Source organism: Oratosquilla oratoria, chromosome 17 (genome assembly GCF_046742065.1).
Source record: "Oratosquilla oratoria isolate Oo_2021 chromosome 17, ASM4674206v1, whole genome shotgun sequence".
Lineage (NCBI taxonomy): Eukaryota > Metazoa > Arthropoda > Malacostraca > Stomatopoda > Squillidae > Oratosquilla > Oratosquilla oratoria.
Genome location: NC_134793.1, coordinates 280,864 through 298,892, shown reverse-complemented (window position 1 = coordinate 298,892; position 18,029 = coordinate 280,864). Strand labels below are relative to the sequence as shown.

At 37.6% G+C, this 18,029-nt stretch overlaps 1 protein-coding gene across 6 annotated transcripts in view; it reads left to right on the top strand.

The window, feature by feature from the left end:
* The first annotated feature begins 1,765 nt into the window (after positions 1-1,765).
* LOC143034335 (putative transmembrane reductase CYB561D1) overlaps positions 1,766-18,029 on the top strand; it is a 31,205-nt gene continuing 14,941 nt past the window's right edge. For 3 of the 6 annotated variants that reach the window (XR_012967243.1, XR_012967241.1, XR_012967242.1), the window contains exon 1: positions 1,766-2,002. Coding sequence is in view for 1 of the 6 variants with exons in the window: in XM_076200268.1 (XP_076056383.1) it covers positions 12,541-12,714 (174 nt within the window). In the remaining 5 variants the exon portion in view is untranslated. The other 3 variants (XR_012967244.1, XR_012967245.1, XM_076200268.1) reach the window with 3 other exon arrangements.

The following is an 18,029-nucleotide window of genomic DNA, read 5'->3' as shown; positions in this document are numbered from 1 at the left end:
TTCCTCCTCCACTCCTAGTTCTACTCTATCCTTCACTTCCCCCACTCCTCTCTTAGATTCTTCTTGTATTGCTTCTCCTTTTCTTTCTCATTCAAGCAGTTTACTCTATGCACCTCCCTACTTTCTGCCCTTTTCCTCTTTCTCCACTCTCAATTTACCTTCCATCAGCAAAGAAAAGTGTAACGAGAGAGTACTTAGGAAGAACCTAGGGTAAATTATTAAAAGTGTACACCTACACAATATAGCATTTAAAAAATCAAATATCAATTTTGTGAATTATATCAACGTAATATACATTTTTTCTTGGCAGAAATCAACAGAGAAAGATTGCTAAAAATGATTTCACTAATGAATGGAGCTGCAGTGGCTCCTTGAAATGCCATTTTTGTTTTGATAGATGTGGAGACTGAAGAAATAATTATGTAATAATTTCCTCTATTCTAACCTAACTTAACCTATCTACCTAACCTGAACAGCATTTAGTAATGAAGTTCCTATAATTCCTATACGTGATCAGGGTTGTTGTCATGTTCGACGTCCAAATCAATTAAAAAACAAATATGGCATCTTAAGGAGTTGTTGTGACTCTATTTGTGTATCACTTTTAAAGTTTTCTATTATTGATTTCCACCAAGAAAAACATATATTACATTAATGTATTATGATTTACAAGATTGTTTAATTTTCTAATGTATCGTTGTAGGTGGGCACTTCTAAAAAATACCAAACCTAGTGAACTTTTAAAGAGAGGACAGGGCAGTTCAATCCATGACAACATGAGTTATTGGGAAGGACAATCATGCCTTTCCCAACTCCTGAGGCTAAACCACCACCATAAACATTTTGGACAATCAATGTGAACAATCATACAATGGAAGAAAAGTTTGATGTAGTCTACCTACACTTTGCTAAAGTATTTGATAAGGTTGACCACAGGGTGCTACTAAACACAGTAAAAAATGTGGGATCACTGGAAAACTGGGACTATAGCTCCATGAATTCCTAAGTGACGGAGAGCAGAAAATAGAAGTGGATGGAGCCCAGTCAAAAATACTTAATGGTAACTAATAGTGCCACAGGGCTTGGTACTTGGCTCACTGTTATTCCTGGTCATGATAAGTGATATAGACCAGGAGGTAAGAACATCCCAGATACGAATACTTGAGAAATATCCAAATTATGCAAATAAAAATATTTAATATTAGTTATTACCATGCTACTTTAACTTCATGTTATGTTTTGTCATCTCTGAACATGTGGAGCCATATATTAGACAGTACACGAATATATGATCAAATATAGCATGTTTTACTGATATTCAAAATGATCTTTCAATATTTACCTTTAAAACCATTTACATCCATAACTTTGGAAACAGGCATGCTTTTTCGACCTTATCTTCAGTTTGAATATTTACATTAGTAGTACATGCCTTCGTTTACAAACAAGTGTAATTGTCAAATACAATAAATGTGTAAATTTTATCATAAGAATATGTTACATCACTACAAATAAATAAATTAAATATATTTTAGTAGTTCTAGTAATTTTAGTATTACATATGAATTTTGTTATGTCTGTATTCTAAACATGTCAAATTGGCTTCAATTACGGAACTTATTGAAATAGTATAAATAAGTATAAAAAATTAAATAGTTTTGATCACTCTGTCTCGAAAAAAATACACATCAACCACTAAAGTAAAGATGAAACTGTAAAATTTGTCTTCAACCTATATTAGCTATAAATTTTATACCTTCGGAACAAGTGATGACGTACAGATGATGTCGTCATATGGCAGGGCGTAAGATTGAAATAACAAACACAATGGTTGATGAGGATTGAGGCCAGTGTCTTGTTAAATTGTTTATTCGGTATGTCAGTCACTACTTCAAACCTTATGCCCCACACTGTTATCGTGTTATTTACGACTGTTATGATACAGACATGTAAACCGGGTTCTTCACTATTTTCATATCATCCCGTCTGTATGACATTTGCAGTAAGTATTTATCTAAGACTCTAGTTGTATAAATTTATATTTACCTAGTTGTATTTTACGGGAAGGGGAGCTACGCTCGTGATGTCCCGCCTTTGTATCTCGCAGTGTCTAGTTTGCTCTTAAACTCATGGGATTTGAAATCAAGAAGGAAAACCAACCTTGGCTTGGGTAACATTGAGCGATCTCACTAAACGCCGACCAAAGCCGACCAAAACCACACAATGACGGTTTTTGCTCAAATGCATAATTTATATATATAAAATAGCATATGGTTGCATTATTTGACCTATTTTCTTTAAAATGTGTGATTTCCATGTAAAATGATCAAAGAGAAGTTACGTTTTTATCTTCTGCAAAATTACCAACCGGCAACCAACGCCGACCAAACCCAAACAATGACGGTTTTTGCTCAAATGTATAATTTTAAATAAAAATTAGCATATGGTTGCATTATTTGACCTATTTTCTTTAAAATGTGTGATTTCCATGTAAAATCATCAGAGAAGTTACGTTTTTATCCTCTGCAAAATTACCAACGTTGACCAAAGCCGACCAAAACCACACAATGACGGTTTTTGCACAAATGCATAATGTATATATAAAAAATAGCATATGGTTGCATTATTTGACCTGTTTTCTTTAAAATGTGTAACTTCCATGTAAAATCATCAAAGAGAATACGTTTTTGTCATTTGAGCAAAAGCCGTCACTGTTTGGGTTTGGTCGGCGTTGTCTGCCGGTTGGTAATTTTACAGAGGATAAAAACGTAACTTCTCTTTGATGATTTTCCATAGAAATCACACATTTTAAAGAAAATAGGTCAAGTAATGCAACCATATGCTATTTCTTATATATAGATTATGCATTTGATCAAAAACCATCATTGGTCGGCTTTGGTCGGCGTTTAGTGAGACCCACATTGAGAACCGACAGAGATTTGACAGTATATTGTCACCATCTCTCCCCCTAACTAACAATAACTTAATTTTTCCTACTAACAGTAACACCCACCCCATGAGTCCTCTGGCAATATGACAGTGGCCATGGGGGAAGAGATATCTCAGGCGGCTTTGCTTATTCAGAATCCACTTGGCATGTGGTGTAGGCCCAATCATCCAATGGTTGGCCTATGAAAGATCCGCCCTGCCCACCTTGCGTGTGGAAAAGGTGCCCTGAACATGATCTTGAACCTGACCATGCTGGAGAACCACTCCTAGCATAGTCTCCCATAATGAAGTATGAATAATAATGGTAAAATTTTAGTCGTGCACACCTACGCGATATAGCAATAGAGAATTAATTTACTTGCTTACTTGGTATACTTGGAGAAGTTCCAAGGTCTATCTTCACAGCTGTAGTGATCTACTGCTGCTGCCAGTCCTGCTGTCCCACCTCACAAGGGCCAGTTGGTCTGTTATTGTGTTGGATGACAACCTACTGATGGCGGTGTAGCCTGGCACTGGGGGCTCATCTGGCACCTTCCATAGAAACCTGTCCACTACATGCTTGAAGCTGTCCACTGAGCAGTTGGTTCTCTCTCTCACTTCTTTTGGGAGAGCGTTGAAAATTTTTGGACCCTCGTGACCTAGGCTGGATGCCAGTAAGGTCTTAACCCTCTCTGGGGCTCTTAGTGGGAGCGTTTGTCTCTCACACTTGCGTCCGTGCCTTACACTGTGATATGGCTTGATTGTTGAGGGCGTGGGGTCAGGAACAAGGCCCTCCAGGATTTTCCATGTATAGGTGGCCCTATACCTTTCCTCCTTTGTTGGGAATGGAGTCCCAGTGCTTCCAAGCGATCCCAATAGTTGAGATCCTTCATCCCTCTGATGTGCCTGGTGTAATTTCTTTGGACAGCCTCAAGCTTCTGGATGTCTCCTTGTTTATGTGGTGACCAGAGTTGGCTGCAGTAGTCCAGGATAGGTTGAATTAGCACCTTCCAAAGGGTATTAAATTTGTAAATTATAATAGATCAACATATGTGATGTTCCTGGAGGAAATAACAAAAAAGTTGCTAAAACCTATTTTCTAATGAAGTCGCAGTGGTTGAATGATATGCCATGTTTGTTTTGATAGGTGCTGAGGTCGAAGAAATACAAGGATGATAAATTAGTCTATTCTAACCTAACTAACCTATGTAACCTAACCAATGTTTAGTAATTCGGTACCTCAAATTCTAAAGATCATCTGGGTTGTCGTCGTCACAGATGCTGACGACCTGATTATTATTGTACCTCAGGCAATTAACAGATGATGCAGGACCCCATGTTCTCTCAGAAAGTCCAAGGAAGCCCTATTGTCTTTGTAACAGTACTTATTAACATCACCTGGAGTTGGAGAATGCCCGGGCTACAACGTGAAAGCCGTTGTCTGATAGTGACTGGACTGGCATGGTGTCTGTACCATATCCTAGCAGCTTTGTTCGTTAGTAAATTTGCTTGTAGCAAGTTTTTTTTTTTCCACCAAGAAAGTCACATATGTTCATGCATTATAATTTACAAAATTAATATCTAAATTTCTAATACTATATTGTGTAGGTGTGCACAACTAAAATACATACATACATATACCAAAGGCTTTTTCCCTCTACAGGGGGGTAGCCAAAAAGAAAAAGGCATAGAAACTACTCCCACCCATTCCATTTCCTATATATTCCACTCCCCTCCACCCTCCTCCCTCCCTCTTATCTTGGCACCTCCTGGATGACAGGTCATCCCTGCATCCTGTCCACTGCCCTGGGTCAGAAATCAGTGTCGCAAGACACAGCACATCCACAGCAAGGCCGCTTCATAAATTCGGCGACCCCCCCCCTCTCCGTCCCCTCATGCAGAAAAGGAGAAGATGGGGAGAAATCCTTTCGGGCCACGTCAATTTTTTTTTCTCGTACATACTTCCTCACCCCCCAACCCCCACCCACTCCCCCTCATCCACAACTAAGATAATACCATAATAATTATAATCATGGCCTCTAAAAGAAATTTGATAAATTTTTATAAGTCCACACCTACACGATATAGCATTAGAAAATTAAATATTTTGTAAATTATAATACATGAACGTAGTATGCAATTTTTTTTGGAGGAAATGAATAACAAAAAACCTTGCTGCAAGCATATATACTAATGAACAAAGCCACTAGGATACATATGGATGCCACACTATCATCTGTCCAGTGCAGTCACTCAGTTAGACGATGGCTTTCACGTTGTAGACTGGGTGTTCTCCAACTCCAGGTGATGTTAATAAGTGCTGTTACAAAAATAATAAGGCTTCCTTGGACTTTATGAGAGAACATGGGGTTCTACCATTGTATGTTAATTGCCCGAGGTATAATAATAATCAGGCCGTCAGCATCTGTGACTATGACGACGAAGACCTGGATGATCTTTAGGATTTGAGGTACTGAATTACTAAATGTAGGTTAGGTTACATAGGTTAGTTAGGTTAGAATAGACGAATTTATCATTCTTTCATTTCTTTGACCCCAGCATCTATCAAAACAAACATGGCATCAACTGCTGCAACTTTGTTCATTAGTAAATCAGTTTTAAGAAATTTTTCTGTTATTGATTTCCATCAAGAAAATCTCATATTATATTGATGTATTCTAATTTACAAAATAATTAATTTTCTATTGTTATATTGCATAGGTGTGCACAACAAAAAAATTACCATTAATCTTATAAATTATAATACATCAATGTACATACATATACCAAGGCTTTTTCCCCCTTACAAGGGGGGTAGCCAGAAAGAAAAAGGCATAAAATCATTCCCACCCATTCCATCCCTGAATACACTCCACACCCCTCCACCCTCCCTCTTATCTTAGCACCTCCTGAATGACGGGTCATCCCTGCACCTTGTCCACTGCCCTGGGTCAGAGGCAGTGTCGCAAGACACAGCGCATCCACAGCAAGGCCACTTCATTAAATCGGCGACCCCCCCCTCTCCGTCCCCCCATTGCATAAAATGAGAGGACGGGGAGAAATCCCTTTGGGCTGCGTCAAATTTTGCTCACACATACTACCTCACCTGCCCATTCCACCTCATGCTATCACAACCATTCTCAATTCACCCCTGTCTGTCCTCTCCCGTCCTTCCTCACCAGACATTCCCCGCTTCCCCAAAGCCCCCTTCACCCCATCCATCCCATCCTTGGTTGCCCCCTCATGTTCACTCCTTCCACATTTGCCTTCCACACCTCTTTTACTAGTCTTTCTTCACTCATTCTTTCCATGTGTCCAAACCATCCTAATACTCTTTCATCAACCCTATCTCCCAACTCCCTTTCCACCCCCGTTCTCCTCCTCACTTTCTCACTCTATCTAGCCTAGTAACCCCCATCATACTTCTCAGACACCTCATCTCAAACACATTCAAACTCCTTCTCTCTTCTTCTTGGCACAATCACTCCTTCATACAGTCTCCTCTTAGCATCCATTCCCAAATGTCTACTTCTCATTACACTCTTTAATCCACCAAGGCATTTACTCGCTTCTCTCAATCTACATTCTACCTCCACTTTCACTCCACCTTTCCCTGCCACATTTGCACCCAAATATCTAAAACTGTCCACTTCCTCCAGTCGCTCTCCCTTAATGCTCACTTCCAGTCTACTGTCACTTTCACACTTGTACATCTCATCACCTTACTTTTACCCACATTTATCTTTAGTTTTCTTCTATCACATACTCTCCCAAACTCTGTCACCAACTTCCTCAATCCCTCCTCCGATCCTGCGACAAGCGCAGTGTCGTCCGCAAACAACAACTGGCTCATCTCCCATTTTTCTCCATTTTCTTTAACCATCTCCAATCCCTTGCCCAGTCTATCCTTGCATTTACCTCTCGCACCACCCCGTCCATGTATAAGTTGAACAGCCAGGGTGACATAACACATCCTTGACTCGGGTGCATCTAATGACTATGAAAGTTATGTATCAATACAGAGAAATTTAAAAAAGACAATAAGAAAAAGAAAACGACAATACGAAATGAACATCGCTGATAAATCCAAAGAGAATCCCAAAGAATTCTATAGTTACATTAGAGATAAAAAGGTTGTTAGGAATCACATTGGTCCACTATTATCTGCTGACGGTCAACTTGAATATTCAAATGAAGGAATGTGTAATATCTTAAACAATTATTTTAGCTCGGTATTTGTAAACGAAACACCTCAAAGTGAATTCCAAACTGAAACCTGTGAAAAGTTTGGGTAAACTTACTCACTACGGTAAATATAACAAAAGAAAAAATTAAAAGGTGTATAGACAAACTCAAAGTTAATAAAACACCAGGGCCTGACGGTTGGCATCCAAGAATCTTAAAGGAAATGAAAAATGAGATTGTTGTTCCATTAGAAATTATTTTCAAGAAATCCATCATATCCGGAGATGTCCCAAGAGAATGGAAGCTAGCTAACCTTACTCCCATATTCAAAAAAGGTGACAAAAAGAAACCAAATAACTATAGGCCTATAAGTTTGACTTCAATCGTAGGAAAAATAATGGAAACTATCATCAGAGATGCTATCGAATATCATTTAGAAAGTAACCGTTTGATAAATGATAGCCAGCATGGTTTCAGGCGGAAACGTTCTTGCGTGACTAACTTACTCGAATTCTACAACACAGTTATCTCGAATTATGACAAAAGAAACAATATAGATTTAATATATTTAGACTTTGCAAAAGCTTTTGATACCGTCCCACACGAAAGACTACTTACTAAATTAGCTTTGCATGGAATAAGTGGTAGCCTATTAGGTTGGACTAGTAATTGGTTGAAGGGTCGAAAACAGAGAGTTGTTTTAAATGGAAAAACTTCTGGATGGAAAAGTGTTGCAAGTGGAGTTCCTCAGGGTTCCGTTCTTGGGTCACTTCTATTCATAGTATATATAAATGATATAGACCATGGACTAAAATCTACTGTTTCCAAATTTGCTGATGATACAAAACTGTGCGGAGTGGCAAATGATCACTCAAACCAATTAGATATTCAAGAAGATTTAGATGAATTACAGCAATGGTCTGAAAAGTGGCTAATGAAATTTAACACAGGTAAATGCAAGGTAATGCACATAGGTAAAAATAACAGTAAGTACGATTACAAGTTATTTGGAAATTCGTTAACAAAAGTGGATAGTGAAAAAGATCTCTGCGTAATTATCAGTAACGACCTCAAATCATCCAAGCAGTGTATTTCAGCCTCTGAGAAAGCAAATAAGATTCTGGGACTGATTGCGTGATCTTTTGATTTCAAAAGTCCATCACTCATTAACAAGCTATATAAATCGTTAGTTTGTCCACATTTGGAATATGCTGTTTCCGTATGGTCACCGAATCTCATTAAAGACATTGACAGACTGGAAAAAGTACAACGGCGAGCCACAAAACTGATTCCAAATATCAAAAATAAATCATACGAAAATCGACTAAAACACATAAATCTGTTTTCCCTAAAAAAGCGTAGACTCAGAGGTGACTTGATACAGGTCTTTAAGATTTTAAAGGGAATTGACAACATCAAAAGTGACCAAATTTTCACATTGAATGAGAATCAGACAAGAAACAATGGTCTCAAACTGTCCGGAAATAGATTCAATTTGGAAGTAGGTAGAAACAACTTTGCCAACCGTGTAGTTAATGAATGGAATAAACTTCCTGCACAGGTAGTGCAATGTAGTTCAGTTCGAAGCTTTAAGAATCATTTAGATAAATACCTAAGTAAGATGCTGTAATGATTATAATTTATCTTATATTATTTGTTTTTGTTTTGTTATAATTTGTCTGTCTGATTTTCATTTATTATTAGTTATATGTCAATTTATTATCATTTACTATTTACCTGTTTGTTTGTTATTCAACTATACCTATGCATTTATTTATGTATTTTATTTGTTATTTACTTTATTATAGTTTTAATTTATTATTAATATGATTTTTTTTTTTCCATCCGACCTAGATATGGATTAAAAGGTCTCTTGTCGGCATGCTCCGCCTTTGTAATCCTTTGTAAGTCCCACCTTTACCTCGAACCACTCACTCTCTCCATTTCCAATCCTGACACAAGCTCTACTATTCTCATAAAAACTCTTGACAGCTCCCAGAAGCTTTCCTCCTATCCCGTATATCTTCATAACCTCCCACAGTGCCTTTCTGTCTACCCTATCATAAGCCTTTTCCAGATCCATAAAAGCCCAAAAAACATCCTTCCCCTTTCCTATAGCTTTCTCACATATCTGTCTTACCACAAAGATCTGATCTACACAACCTCTACCTGTCCTAAATCCACACTGTTCCTCACCAATTACTCCTGTTCCTCTCCTAATCCTCTCAACCAAGATCCTCCCATAAGCCTTCCCAACTACACTCAACAAGCTAATCCTTCTGAAACTACTACATTCACACTTGTCCCCTTTTCCCTTGTAAAGAGGAACTATACAGGCACTCCTCCAGTCCTCCGGCACTCTACCCTCTCTCCAACAAACATTAAATAACTTCACCAACCAGTCCACCATTACTGTACCTTCCTTTTTCAGACATTCCGCATGGCATCCATCCAGACCAGGTGCCTTACCTGCTTTCATCATCTTAACAACTGCCTTCACCTCATCCTTCCTTATTTCTCCTCCATTCTCCTCATTCATCACTCTCATTTTCTTTGCACTTCCCACTGCAGCAATCTTTCCTTCCCTATCCTCCTTCACATTAAGCAACTCCCTAAAATATTCTGCCCATCTTCCCCTTACTGCCTTCTCTTCCATTATCATCTCTCCATCTGCACCTTTTACCTTTTCTTCTCTACTTGATCCGCCTCCTCTTCCTCTCTTAATTTCTTTCCAAAACATCTTTTTATTACTTTCAAAATTTTCTGTCAAACTCTTACCCCATTTCACATCTGCTCTCCTCTTTGCCTCCTTTACCTTTTGCTTTACTTCTCTTTTCTTTTCTTTGTACCTCTCATATGACTCCCTCGTCCTATTTTGTAACCAATCTGTGAAAGCTCGCTTTTTCTCTTCTCCAACCTTTTTTGTTTCCTCATCCCACCATTCACTACCCTTTCTTCTATTTCCCTCTGTCCTTCTTGTTCCACACACCATCCTTGCACACTTTATGACTCCCTCCTTGAACCATCCCCATTCCTCCTCTACACCCAGCTCTACTCTACCCTTTACTCCCTCCCACTCCTCCTTCAGCTTCTTTCCCTACTCCTCCTTTTCCTTCTCATTCAAAGAGTTCACTCTGAGAACCTCCCTACCTTTTGTCCCTTTCCTCTTCCTCCATCTATCCTCCACTTTCAACTTACCTTCCACCAAAAAATTATCTGATATTCCCCCACCCTCTCCCCTTAGCACATGCACATCCTTAACTCTTCCAATCATAATCCTATTTACCACTACATAATCCATTAGCGCTCTATCTACCACCCTTCCCTCCACCACCCTCTCCCATGTTTACTTATGCTTGAATTTCTTCCGAAACACTGTATTTGCTATCATCAACTCTCTTTCTAGACACATTTCCACCATCAACTCTCCACTACGATTCTTTCCTGGAACTCCACATTTCCCAACCACTCCATCGATTGGACCATTTCTCACCCTAGCATTAAGGTCTCCCAGTACTATCACATTGACATTTCTTCCCAAATCCTCTATGCACTCATTTAGATCTATCCAAAAAGCCTCCCTTTCTTCTATACTCTTCTCACTGCCAGGCCCATATGCACTTACAAAGACCCACATCTCCTTCCCCAGTTTCACCTTCATCCACATTATCCTTGAGGAAACCTCCTTCCACTCCACTACCCATTTACCTATCTCTTCACTTACTAGAATAGCCACCCCTTCCCTCCCTCGCCCTCTCTTCACTCCTGATAACCTCCCACTTACACTCCCAAACTTACACTCACCCTTCCCTTTCAACTTAGTTTCACTCAAAGCCAACACATCCATCTTTCTTCTCACAAACATACTACCTATCTCTTCCCTTTTCCTCTCATCTGTACCACATCCACGCACATTAAAAGACCCAAACCTTAGGGTGCTGGTCCGAGGCTTTCCAGCCCCTCTTATGCCTTCTTTTCTTTTTTGGGGGGGGAATTTCCCCTGTGGGGCTACAAGGAGAAGGATGCCTAGTCCCAATCCCCGTCCCTTTCTTCTCGCCTCTTACGATCCAAGTGGGAATATTTGGTGGCAGTATTCTTTTCCCCCACCACAGGGAATTCCCCCATCACAGAAAAGGAATACTCAGAGAAATGGTACAGGACAGCAACAAGGGGTTGGAGGACAGCATAACGGAGGGATAGTCGTAGTATAAAAGTGTCATCATTTCTCTATGAACAGAGTTTTCCTCAATGTAATATACAATTTTTTTTTTTTGGCAGAATTCAATAACAAAAAAGTTGCTATAACCAATTTACTAATGAATAAAGTTGCAGCAGTTAAATGATATGCCATGTTTGTTTTGATAGATACCGAGGTTGAAGAAATGAAAGGATGTTAAATTAATCTATTCTAACCTAACAGACATAACCTAACCTATATTTAGTTATTCGGTACCTCAAATTCTAAAGATCATCCGGGTTGTCATCATCATGGATGCTGATGGCCTGATTATATTATTGTACCTCGGGCAACTAACAGATGACAGCAGAACCCCGTTTTTACTCATAAAGTCCAAGGAAGCCCTATTGTCTTTGTAAAAACAGTTATTAACGTCACCTGGAGTTGGAGAATACCCACTCCACAACGTGAAAGCCATTGTCTAACTGACAGCAACTGGACTGGTGTCTTGACCGTATCCTAGCAGCTTCATTTGTAAATAGATTTGCTAGTAGCAAGGTTTTTTGTTATTAATTTCTGCCAAGAAAATTGCATATTATATTCATGTATTATAATTTACAAAATTAATATTTAATTTTCTAATACTATATTGCATAGGTGTGCACAACTAAAAAAATATTGAATTTTTTGCAAGGCAGTAGAGTAGAAGATCTCTTTGGGGCCCCGAGACAGGCATGTATTTTTTGTAGAAGTGCACACCTATGTGATATAGCATATGAAGATTAAATATTTTGTAAATTATAATACATCAATGTAATAGCTATTTTTCTTGGCAGAAATCAATAACAGAAAACATTGCTAAAAGCTATGCACAAATGAATGAAATTGTGTAGACTCCTTTAGATGCCATCTTTGTTTTGATAGATTCGAAGCTCAAAGACAACGGCCCTGATGACCTCTAGAATTACAGGTACAGTAGAACCTCTACTTACGATTGCCTAAACATACGAATTTTCCAACATACAATGTGAAATTCGATCTGATATTTGACTACACCCGAAGTAATTTCCAACATACGAAGTCGTCAAAGTTTCGCATATATACGGCGTCAAAGTTTCTCGTAGTGTTGCAGTTTCATGGTTAGCCCACTAGACGGCAGTCAGTTCACAGCTCTCCTTCGTGTCGCGTGGTTCTCCTTGTTCTGATCATAAATAACAGTGCTTAATACCTTCCTTTTTTATTTTATCATCATGGATCCCATAAAGGCTAGTGCGAGTGGTAGCAGTGGTGAAAAAAGGAAGAAAGTAATGCTTTCCTTAGAAGTAAAGCAAGAAATCATAGAAAAGCATGAGAGCGGTGTTCGTATAAGTGATCTGGCTAAACAATATGGCCAAAACATGTCTACAATATCGACGATCTCTAAGGTGAAGTGACAATAAAAAACCCTTTTTATTGATTATTTCCTTATATATATTTTTTTACATCTCTCTTATATACAGTAATGCATTTGTTTTATTGCTATGTGTAATTATCTGCAGTACAATGTTTATTTAGGAGTTATCATAGATTTTTGGGCTGTGGGACGAATTAAACGAATTACAGTGTATTCTTATGGGAATATTTGATTTAACATACGGCCATTTCAACATACGAAGTAGGTCCTGGAATGAATTAAATTCGTATGTAGAGGTTCTACTGTACTGCATTACTAAATGCAAGATAGGTTAGAATAGACAAAGTTATCATACTTTCATTTCTTTGACCTCTGCATCTACCAAAGCAAAGACGGCAACTCAGGCAGTTGAAGTGTTTACATTTGTTTGTGTATAGCTTTAAGGAACTTTTTCTGTTATTGATTTCTGCCAAGAAATTGCTGTATCACAAAGGTGTGCAATTCTAAAAAATTACCAATTTTACTCGAAATTGAGTATTTGGTGTCCAGTGAATCTATAATAATTTATCAATTCTAATTAAAAGAGGTAAGTGAGGTGGAATAAGTATAATGATATTTGTGTATGTGAATATAAGTGTATGTTGGGCTGGGGGTGTTTGTTCTCAGGGGAGGGGTGGATGTTGCATGGTTTCTGTGGGGCTCTTTTTAGCTCTTAGGCCCCAGAACAAAGTATCGGGTGGATCCCCTCTCATAGGCCCTAATAGGAATAACAAAACAACAAGGAGGAGGAAGCAATAGCCCTCCAAAAATAAGATTCTCTTTTTTGCACTCCTGCCCCAGCCTACAACAATTTGCAGTGAACAGAATGAAGAGAGCCACCCCCAAACTCAAGAACAATGTAGAAGGGTAACACCAGAGCAATAACTGGTACCTGCAAGTGGTGGTACTAGAAGGACAGTGAAACTATTTTCAAAACCTGTCAACTACCTCATTCCATCAGGAGGTGCAGTCAAGGGCTGACAGTCAGTCTCCAGACTGGGTCCAAGATTTCTCTCTATCAAATAAAGTTGCATTTCATACGATTTTTCACACATAGAGAACTGACTAGTGTTGGCTGGTCTCCTCTACAACTGTTAGCCAGTGATATGGAAATGGTCCCACACTAATGCAACACAGACAACAATTCAAAGTTTCTTCCCAGAGAGATCTGTGGAAGGTTATGAGGACTGTTCCCAGTAACTATGAGGATGCAGGTTTTCCACTTAGGGAAACTTGGTGACAATTGATTGAACACCCGAGTAACTACCCCCCCCCTCCACAGAGGGTAATACCTGCTACTGTTAAGATTATCAAAACAAACCCAAGCACCACAATCAGTAACCACAGCCCTGCTAACACCTTACCAAGATGAAGTGGACCATGAACTTGACTACCCTAGAATTTTTATCCTGAAGTCTACCAACAGTGAATCAATAACAAAGAATTGCCTCATGAGAGTACATGATGAATTTGAAGACAAATGCAGAATTCCTCATGATATGTGACCTCAAGGAGACACCCTAATAGTAGGACTAGAATGAAGAACTCAGTTTGACATGTTCACAGCTCTAATAACCCTGGCAAGCACCCCAGTTCACATAACTCCACATAGAACATTTAAAACCAGTGGATATGTGGTCTATATTCCACCTCTATGATACCATACCAAGAAAAGGCCTTACTTTCCAGGAGAAGCCATAGAAGATACAGTGGAGTATGCCAACCATACCACACCATTACACCCCTCCACCCCAAAAATGCAAAAAAAAAAATTCTGGTGTGCATAATATAAATTTTAGGAATAGTGTACCACAGGGCTTAGTTCTATCTCACACTCTTTACATGCACAATATACCCACACCTCAGAAATACAAATCTCTTCTTCTTATGCAGACAAAATAACAATTACATGCACACACCATAATGCAAAACTGCAGAAATACTGCATCCATACCTTGACATACTCAATACCTGGTTTACTGGTAATAGACTCAAAATAGCCCCAACCAAATCTACAGCTACACTTCTCACCAATTGGATAGTAGAACACAAATACATACACCTCTTTATCAACAGCACTCTCTACCACATGCACATACATAAAAGATTCTTGGTGTAACATTAAACACATCCTAATAATCACATCAGAACCTAAAATAGTGGACAAGATTGAATATAAGATGCCAATAAGTAAAAGTGACCACATATTAGTTGAACTGGAACTAAATGAGGAAAAATACATGGAAAAAAATTAACAATATAGAAAGGGAAGATTGATGTATGGAAAAACAAATTTTAATCAAATAAGAGAATTCTTTCAAAAAGCAGACTGGGAAAGGATACACAAGGAGGAAACAACAGTAGAAGAGAAATGGAATATTTTGACAAAAATTTATAAAGGAGTGGAAAAGCATGTTCCAAGACAAAAACATGAAAAAGGATATGTAAAGTGTTGGTACAACAAAAGATGTAGGGAGTTAAAAGACAAAAGGGATAAAGCTTGGATAAAATGGAAAAAAGACAAAAGACCTGAAAAAGAGCAGAAAGCAGAGCAGAAAAGAAAAAATACGAAAAAGATGTCATAGAAAAATGTAAAGATCAACCAAAACTACTCGTATTTATTACAGATTTGTAAACAACAAACTGAAAAACAAACAAGAATTAGAGAAACTACAACAAGGAGGAATTGAATACACAGAGGAAATAGAAATGGCAGAAATTATGAACAAGCATTTTAGATCAGTGTTTAGGAGGGAGAACATACAACCTAGAGATATCGAGTGGGAGGAGAAACTCCCCCCTATGAAAGAGATAGAAGTAACAAGGAATGAAATAATGAAACACTTGAGTAATCTCGATGTCAGAAAATTGCATGGACCAGATGAAATGGCAAACTGGATTTTGAGAGAATGCAGGAATGAACTAACAGACAAAATACATAGTCTAATAAGCAGTTTATTGAAAGAAGGAAAAGTTCCAGAAGATTGGAAAAGAGCAAATATAGTACCAATATATAAAGGGGGAAACAAGGAAGACCCTACTAACTATAGACCGGTCTCTTTTACAAGTATGATAGCTAAAATTTGTGAAAGAATCATCAAAATTAGATGGATAAGGCATTTGGAAAAAAACCATACTAAATCCAAGGCAATATGGATTTAGACAAGGAGAATCATGTGTCACAAACTTAATGTGTTTCTATTCAAGGCTAATAGATGTAATACAAGAAAGAGATGGATGGGCTGATTGTGCATTTCTAGACCTGAAAAAAGCTTTTATGGTGCCACATAAGAAATTGCTAAAGAAATTAGAAACTGTAGGAGGAATACAGGGCAAACTGCTGAAGTGAGAGGAAGACTTCTTGCATGAAAGAAAAATGAGTGGTGATATGAGACAAACACTCTAATTAGGATGAAGTGATTAGTGGAGTTCCACAAGAAACAGTTCTGGCCCCAATAATGTTTGCTATATATATCAATGATATGGATAAGGGAATTGAAAGATATATGAGCTTCTTTGTGGACGATGCAAAATTGTTGAAAAAAGTGAACACTGTAGAAGATAGTAAGTCGCTACATAGTAGTCTCGGTAAAGTATGGGAATGGAGTAGGAAGTGGGAGATGGAATTCAATATTAAGAAGTATAGTTTTATGGAATTTGGAAGAAGCAAAAAAGAATAGTGGGATCATATAAATTGGGAGAGGAAGAAATTAAAAAAAGTAGAAAATGAGAAGGACCTGGGAGTCATTATTATGAATAATATGTCCCCTGAGAAACATATAAACAACATTTTTGTAGAAACTTATAATTTAATAAGAACAATCAAAATGGCATTTACATACCTGGACAAAGAAATGGTGAAGAAAATACTGGTCACTTTGATAAGACCAAAATTGGAGTATGCAGCGACGACGTGGTCACCAAGTACAAAAAAATGTATAGCAAAACTTGAAAGAATAAAAAGAGCAATTACGAAATTGGTACCAACACTCTCAGAACTATCATATGAAGAGAGACTAGCAAAACTTGAGCTACAGACATTAGAGCAAAGAAGAGAGAGAGGAGACTTGATAACTATAGAATCATGAAAGGCATAGAAACTATTGATAGAGAGGATCTAATAAAATGGGATAGTAGAGATACAAGAGGACACGGAAAGAAAATCAAGAAAGACAGTTATAGAAGAGACCTAAAAAAAGAACAGCTTTCCCCACAGGGTAATAGACATTTGGAACAAGTTAGATGAGAATGTGGTGTGTGCAAAAACAATACACAAATTTAAAAACAGTCTGGATAAAACAAGATATGAAGACGGGACACCACGAGCATAGCTCCTCTTCCCGTAAAATACAACTAGGTAAATACATATATATAAATATATATATATATATATATATTTATATATATATATATATATATATATATATATATATATATATATATATATATATATACACATATACAGAGAGAGAGAGAGAGAGGAAATAGATATTCCTTATGAGTTATCTATTTATTTTTGGAAATGCTAAACAAATACATACATTGCTATGCAAAAAAATGACTAATTAAATAAAAATGGCATTGAAATAAAAATGTCTAGTGATAAAGAAAGAATGTAAAGCGATTTAAAATTACACTTACATAAAGAAAAATTATATACCACATAGATCAAACAAACCTAAATAATGATCTTATTATTCACTTTTTTTGACTGGTGTTTGGTCCAGAAGTGCTGGAACCAGTGCAATTGGATTTTCTTCAACTGAGTATTCACTGTACAGATCTTGATTTGAAGATATTCTTGATTTGAAGATATTATGTCACTCAAATCACTGCTTGAAGGTTATTCAAATAAATGTTGCTCAGTCTCATTGTTTTCAATAGTTCTAAGTATTGTGGGGTTATTCATTATTAGTGTCCAACAGTTCACACACAACAATGAGTCTCTTTTCAATCTTCCATCACACTTTTCAATAAGCACATCAGTCACTTTTCTAAGATTGATTGTTATGGGCTTCTTATGTTTTTTAGTAGGGTCTTGGCAGTATTTCAAGTGCTGAACCATTGTATTTTCCTGAAAAGACCTAAGAGCTGAGATGTAGATATTAATATGAGTAATTTCTATAAATCTGTAAATAAAAAATATACAGTAAGATGACACATTTTAGAATACAGTTATAGATTATATTTTAATTCTTGATGTTCTACGAGGCTCATTAGAAAACCATAACAACCAACCACACACACTTCTGGCTAAACCTGTACTAACTTGTAGATCTAAGCTACAATTGTCTGTGCTGATTCTGT